Below are 7,559 nucleotides of genomic sequence, written 5' to 3' on the forward strand. Positions count from 1 at the left end.
CTAATGGCATGTTATTAGTGACTCGTTCTAAGAAAACGCGTCACTGATAATAGAATTGACGTGTTTTAATTTGGCACGTCACTGTTATAGATACATATTAGTGACTCTTCCCAACAAAACGTGTCACTATTAATAAGCGTGACGCATTTTACGTAGACACGTCACTGATATGGAGAGATATTAGTGACTCGTACGAACAAAACGCGTCACTAGTATTAAAAGTGATGTGTATTGTCCAGACACGTCACTGCTATTTATACATATCAGTGACTCTTGTTGAGCCCCGTCACTGACTACCTGACAGTCTCCAAAGTGGTGGGCAATATATATCAAGCAACTCCAACAGTTTACTATATCTCTCCTCTCCATTCTTGATTTTTTTGGCAAATTGACAAAAAAAAACTCATCAACAGTTTTCGTGTACTTTCTCTGATGGAATTGAAGATTGCACTCCTGCTCCTCCTTGACGACAACCAAGACTGATGTTGCTACTCAATGATAGTGCTTATTAGGACCTATTTACAAGAGTCGTGTAGGCAACATATCCTCTGAAACGGGGTTGTAGTACCCAGACCAAAGGAAACTGGGCCAGAAACCTGCAGGCCGGCCCAAATTAACATGTACCCGCATCCCTCCTCCCTCTCCTGTCTGTAACCCTAAGTCTCTCGGCAGCTGCCTCTCTCCCGCAGCCCTATCGCATGCGCCGCAGTCTCTCCCGACCTTGACTCTCCAGCAGCCAGTGTAGCCATTCGCGAGCAAGACGTAGGTAAGAGATGCTCCTTTGCACTGATTCGTTTTGCCCAACATAGGGTTGGGTTGGAATACTTCGTTTTGGCACTGGTTGTAGGAGGAGGCGGAGGGCAGACGCAGGGGCTTCATCGGCGGTGGGCAGAGTTGGGACACTGGGCGAGTCCTCTTCGAGACCATGAGGCACCTCTTCCGCTCCAACGTCCTCATCTCTGGGCTACTGGAGTAGTGCTCTAAGATCGGTATGTCTCTGCTCATCATAATATGTACATATACATCAGTAAATTGTGAGATAAAGGCCTACTGGTTTACCTTGATGATGCATTTTTGATTCCTTGCCCTATTTGATCTAGTAAAGTCTAATTACTATTGTGTACCTTTTGTAAATTGATGCTATTAGACTATTCCTAGATCCACGACTGCTCCTCATCTGCTATAGAATATAGTTATGTAATTAATTTGTTCAAGTTTGGATGGTAGCTGAACTCACGCAGCATGAATATGGACAGGCCAATAAACTATGGTGGTTGCAGAGGCTTTTCAGTAGCTAGGTAGTACTTAGCCATAGTTGCTCCAATTCTTTGTCCCCATTTTGACCTCAATTTGTTGGAGTACCAATCTGATCTACATTTTAATTTAGTGCGATGCCTACTGACCTACTTCAATTGCTAGGCCTACAGTAGTTGTATCTTGGAATATAATTTCTAAAAGTATTTCCTGATCAGCACAATGTCTAGAACTATCTGTAACTTAAAATATTTTTTAATATGTCAATCTGACATATGTCTAGAACTATCTGTAACTTTCTTGCCAAGAGCTAGATGAAAAACTGCAGGTTTTACCTTGGCCTATGTTTAGTTATCACCATCTATTTTGTATGAAATATATTACCAACAATACATATATTGCATAAGAAAACACTTACATGTAAATAAATCATTGAGGACCCATGTGTGTTGATTTGAAGTGATTAGACTGTAAGAGGAAAATGTACAAATACTAAAAGTGTTTCGTCAAAAACCCATTCCACTAATGTTAGTAGGTCACTCACTGCTCTGTATGGTGACATATCTTTCAGGAAATTTTATTATAAATCTGACCCCCAGGCCCAAGCTGGGATTTTGGTAGGTGGTAATAGTTCCTACTTCCTAGTGGCCTTTTAAATGTCAAGACCTATTCCCTGGTTATCCAGTTGTAATCTTTTGTGTAGTTGATCTGCCAAGAAATCAAATCCTTACATCAAGTTTGTCCCTAGTACAAAAGCAAACACGCTCACATGTGAAACCTATCTACAAAAGTGAAATTTATTAGTGAATCTCCAGTAAATTACTAGCTCAGAAATAGCAACCGGTGCAACTTCTCGCTGTATCTATGGCCTGAAGGAAGATCAGGATTGCTGCTACCCACCACCTGTCATAGTTTGCAGCTTTATACAATAGTAAATATCATTAGAACCTTACCATGTATCTTACTGACAAACCCTTCTAGTGATATCGTCCTTAGGTATGGAGTAATGCAGGCCTGTAACATTCTCTGATAGCACTGTTAGAAATGTCAATTGTAGTCATATAAGGGGCGTACGTGAGGTTAGTTGTGATACGAGTTTGATACGGTCAAGGCTAGAGTTCCTAATTTGTGGGACTCTCCCTTCTATATATTGTACACCCCGATTGAGGTTGTTTCAATCTACTAAAAATAGATTAACATGCAGTCACCGCTCGCCTGAGTTTGGGCGTTGGTGCTTCCCTACGCGCCTCTGATTTCTACATGGTATCCAGAGCCTAAATCAATCTATCCCCATCGCCATGTCGAGCTCGAGCTCATCATCATCAAATCCCCACTCTGGCCTCAAGGTCCCAAAAAAGCTTGGGAAAAGCAACTACCCTCTATGGAAGGCGTTCGTCCGATCTGCTATACGTGGCGCTCGTCTCCAGGGTCATCTCTCCGGTGATGCCAAGGCACCCAACAAAGAGATCATCACCACCGAAGAAGGCAAGGAGAAGGAAGGCAAAAAGAGAAGCCCCAATCCAGCCTTTGAAGAGTGGGAAGTTCGTGATCAGCAGGTTCTGAATTTCTTGTTGTCCTCAATCTCCAAAGATGTGGCAACCCAAGTCGCCACACGAGAAACAGCAGGAGATGTCTGGGCGGCGATTGAAGAGATGTTCGCCTCCCAAACCCGTGCACGCACGGTCCATCTGCGCATCGCGCTGGCCAATACAAAGAAAGGAAATTCCAACATCACCGATTACTTCAATAAGATGAAAGCGCTTGGTGATGAGATGATTGCAGCTGGCCGCAATCTTGATGATGAAGAACTGGTTGAGTATATACTCACAGGCCTTGGTGAAGACTACACCTCCCTGGTCACAGCCCTTACTGCTAGGGTTGAAAAGATCTTAGTTGGGGAGTTATACTCTCAACTCCTCAATTTTGAGAATCGTATGGATCTTACCTATGGAGGTAGCGCTGGTTCAGCAAATGCCGTCAACAGAGGACGTGGCGGCTTCTCAAGGGGAGGTGGCCGCACCCAAGGTAGTCAAGGAGGGCAGCAAGGTCGTGGCCGTGGTGGATCTTCATCACGCGGTCGCGGCAACTCCAATTTTCCCAGAGGCGGTGGACGTGGCTCCTACAATAGGAGCCGTACTTCTCCAAGTGAAGAAGATGATCGCCCCCTATGCCAAGTTTGCTTCAAACTTGGACACACTGCAGATAGGTGCTGGCACAGGTATGACGAAGATTACGTGCCAGATCCCAAGCATGTAGCCGCTGCAACAAAATCCTACAGTGTTGACACCAATTGGTACGCTGACACGGTCGCCACTGACCACATCACGAGTGATCTAGACAAGTTGGCCTTCAGAAACAAGTATCATGGAGGAGATCAGATCCATACCGCTAACAGTACAGGTATGAACATTAGTCATGTTGGTCATGCTACTTTTCATACCCCATATCGTGATATTCATCTAAACAATGTCTTACATGTTCCACAATCCCAAAAAATTTAGTGTCTGTCCATAAATTAGCTTGTGATAATTCAGCCTTTCTAGAATTTCACCCTGATTTTTTGCCATCAAGGATCAGGCAATGAAGAAAACAATTCTAGAGGGATGATGCCACAAGGGTCTTTATCCTCTTCCTGCTCCACCAATAAAGCAAGCTCATGGTGTGTCTCGAGTTCCAATGTCCAGGTAGCATAGTCGTCTAGGACACCCGTCAACTAGTATTGTCAAACATGTCATTAGTCATAATAAGCTTCATGTTTCCGTTGAGTCCTCAAAAGAGTCTGTGTGTGATGCCTGTCAACAGGCCAAGAGTCATCAATTGCCTTATAAAAATTCAGATAGTATTTCTACTGCTCCATTGGAGCATGTTTTTTCTGATGTCTGGGGCCCTGCTCCTGAATCTGTTGGTAGAAAGAGGTATTATGTTAGTTTCATTGATGACTTTAGCAAATTTACTTGGATTTATCTTCTGAGGTATATATCTGACGTCTTCCAAAAATTCCAAGAATTTCAAGCTTTAGTGGAACGATTGTTTGACAGAAAAATACTAGCTGTCCAAACTAATTGGGGAGGAGAGTATCAAAAACTCAATTCTTTTTTGCTACAGTCAGCATCTCCCATCTTGTATCCTGTCCTCATGCACATCAACAGAACGGTCCTGCCGAGCGCAAGCACCGCCACATAGTAGAAGTGGGTCTTTCTCTTCTATCCCATGCTTCCATGCCCTTGAAGTTTTGGGATGAAGCTTTCTTCTCTGCGGTGTATCTTATCAATCGCACCCTAGTCGGGTTCTTGATCGCTCTACACCTCTCAAATACTTGTTTGGTCGTGAGCCTGACTATAATTTTCTTCGTGTGTTTGGTTGTGCATGTTGGCCCAATTTACGCCCGTATAATGCTCATAAGCTTGAATTCCGGTCAAAACGGTGTGCCTTTCTTGGCTATAGTCCCCTTCATAAGGGTTACAAATGTCTAGACATATCCACAGGTCGCGTTTATATTTCTCGAGATGTCATCTTTGATGAGAATGTGTTTCCCTTTTCTGAACTTCATCCGAACGCAGGTGCACGTCTTCGTTCAGAAATCAACCTCCTTCATCCAACTTTGTTAAATCTAGGGGGAGAAACAGTACATGATCAACATACTAATGCTACTAATATTCCCTGTTTAAGTGGTGATGATGTCTCAGGTTCAGCAGATGACACAAATTCTGTTCAAAATGATGACGAGGATGTTGCACCAGTGCATGAAATAACCAGCTCAAGCGACATGGAACACAAGGAAGATCCTCCGTCCTCTCCTGCACAGTCTGGCGGCCAATCTTCCTCGGGATTAGCCCCAATCATTGGGCTGTCAGGAGCCAACGGGGGAGAGGAGGTGATGTCGTCTGTGCAGCAGCAGCGGACAGCAACACAGCAACAGGCTCCATCGGCCCCGACAGCAGCTACGGGATCTTCTGTAATAGGTGTTCCTCGCACTAGCACTTCAGCTGAGAGTACGGGACACAAAGAATCCGAACAACAGGAGATGGCCGAATCCTCTGTACCAAGCACTACCGTGGTTCAAGCAGCAGCAGTTCCACAGTACCAACACGGTACACGTTTTCAAAGCGGCATCCGCAAAGAGAAGGTATATACTGACGGCACAGTTAGATATTCCTTCCTTACAACTTCTGGTGAACCTTGGAATACAGAAGAGGCATTTGTCTGATGAAAATTGGAAAAAGGCAATGGACGTAGAGTATGAAGCTTTGATAGGAAACAAGACTTGGCGCCTAGTTCCACCTCAGAAAGGTAGGAACGTTATAGGCTGTAAATGGGTGTATAAGATCAAAAGAAAAACAGGATGGAACACTTGACAGATATAAAGCGAGATTGGTAGCAAAGGGATTTAAGCAAAGGTATGGTATTGATTATGAAGATACCTTTAGTCCTGTTGTGAAACATTCTACCATTCACATTATTTTGTCATTAGCAATATCTAAGGGATGGAATCTGCGACAACTTGATGTACAAAATGCTTTTCTTCATGGTTATTTAAAGGAAGAGGTATATATGCAACAACCGCCAAGGTATGAAGATCTTACTAAACCAGGATATGTTTGCAAACTTGATAAGGCACTTTATGGTCTTAAACAGGCACCCAGGGCCTGGCATGCAAGGCTCAGTTCTAAGTTGATCAGCCTTGGGTTTCAGGCGTCTACGGCAGATACATCATTGTTCTTTCTCAATCAAAAGGACTTAGTTATGTTTGTTCTTGTGTATGTAGATGATATCATTGTGGTCAGCTCGGTCAAGCAAGCTACAGATTTGCTCCTCAAAAATTTGCAGAAATAATTTGCACTAAAGGATCTCGGTGACTTACATTATTTTCTTGGTATTGAGGTCTCCAAGGTACGTGATGGTATTGTGCGGTATTGTACTGTCGCAAGATAAATATGCATCGGATCTTTTGAAGAGCGTAGGAATGTCAAGTTGTAAGCCAGTCTCGGCTCCACTCAGTGCAAGTGAGAAGCTTACACTAAATGAAGGTACGCCCTTGGGTCCAAAGGATACCACACATTACAGGAGTGTTGTTGGTGCACTACAATATTTGACTTTGACCAGACCTGACATTTCATATTCTGTTAATAAGGTATGTCAATAAGGTATGTCAGTTTCTTCATGCACCAACAATAGCTCACTGGTCAGCAGTAAAAAGGATATTAAGATATATAAAGTTGTGTACTTCACTGGGTTTGAAAATTCAAAAATCATCCTCTACTCTAGTAAGTGCTTTTTCAGATGCAGACTGGGCAGGTAGTAGTGATGACCGCAAGTCTACTAGTGGTTTTGCTGTATTTTTGGGGTCCAATCTTGTATCCTGGAATGCAAGAAAGCAGAGCACTATGTACAGGTCTAGCACAGAATCAGAATACAAAGCAATAGCTGATGCGACTGCTGAGGTCATGTGGCTACAGACTCTACTTCGAGAGTTAAATGTCAATAGCCCAAGAGCAGCAAAGTTGTGGTGTGATAATATGGGTGTTAAGTATTTATCAGCCAATCCAGTATTTCATGCTAGAACTAAACATATTGAAGTTGACTATCATTTTGTCAGAGAGCGAGTTGCACAAGGGCTGTTAGACATTGAGTTTATCTCGTCAGGAGATCAAGTGGCAGATGGTCTCACCAAAGCTTTGTCTGTGAGACTGTTCAAGAATTTCAAGAACAATCTTAACTTGATAAAGTTATGATTGAGGGGAGTGTTAGAAGATGTCAATTGTAGTCATATAAGGGGTGTACGTGAGGTTAGTTGTGATACGGGTTTGATACGGTCAAGGCTAGAGTTCCTAATTTGTGGGACTCCCTTCTATATATTGTACACCCCGATTGAGGTTGTTTCAATGTACTAAAAATAGATTAAAATGCAGTCACCGCTCGCCTGAGTTTTGGGCGTTGGTGCTTCCCTACGCGCCTCTGATTTCTACAAGCACTTTGAACATTCATTTGTTTTTTCCTTTTCGTGGCATTGGTAGATGGAGAGCTTCCGGATTCATTTCCTACTGATCTAGCTAATAGGATTTCTATTTTTCCAATCAGCACTGAATTACTTGAATAGATCTTCCTGAACTATTATCACCATTTTTTAGGAGGCAATTGAATTAATTGTCACTAACATCATTCTATAGGAGTTTTATCATCTAATATTCACATGACTGAAATTTCATCTTTACATTGATCTTCTATATTGTACAGTACATTGTACTGTGCCATGTTTTTTAACCAAAGTTCTGTCTTGACACGGACATTTGAAGTGTTGACAACCC

At 42.8% G+C, this 7,559-nt stretch overlaps 1 protein-coding gene across 3 annotated transcripts; it reads left to right on the plus strand.

The window, feature by feature from the left end:
• On the plus strand, window positions 671-4,142 carry LOC110436245. Of its 3 annotated transcripts, none has more exons than XM_021462758.1 (3): window positions 671-766; window positions 848-989; window positions 1,257-4,142. In XM_021462758.1, the coding sequence occupies exon 3, from the start codon at window positions 2,553-2,555 to the stop codon at window positions 3,753-3,755; it is 1,203 nt and encodes a 400-aa protein (XP_021318433.1). In that variant the 5' UTR covers window positions 671-766; window positions 848-989; window positions 1,257-2,552; the 3' UTR covers window positions 3,756-4,142. The 3 variants fall into 3 exon arrangements, with proteins under 3 accessions (XP_021318433.1, XP_021318434.1, XP_021318431.1); XM_021462759.1 differs by having other exon boundaries at window positions 2,526-4,142; XM_021462756.1 differs by having other exon boundaries at window positions 848-4,142.

This window comes from Sorghum bicolor, chromosome 6 (assembly GCF_000003195.3).
Source record: "Sorghum bicolor cultivar BTx623 chromosome 6, Sorghum_bicolor_NCBIv3, whole genome shotgun sequence".
Taxonomy (NCBI): domain Eukaryota; kingdom Viridiplantae; phylum Streptophyta; class Magnoliopsida; order Poales; family Poaceae; genus Sorghum; species Sorghum bicolor.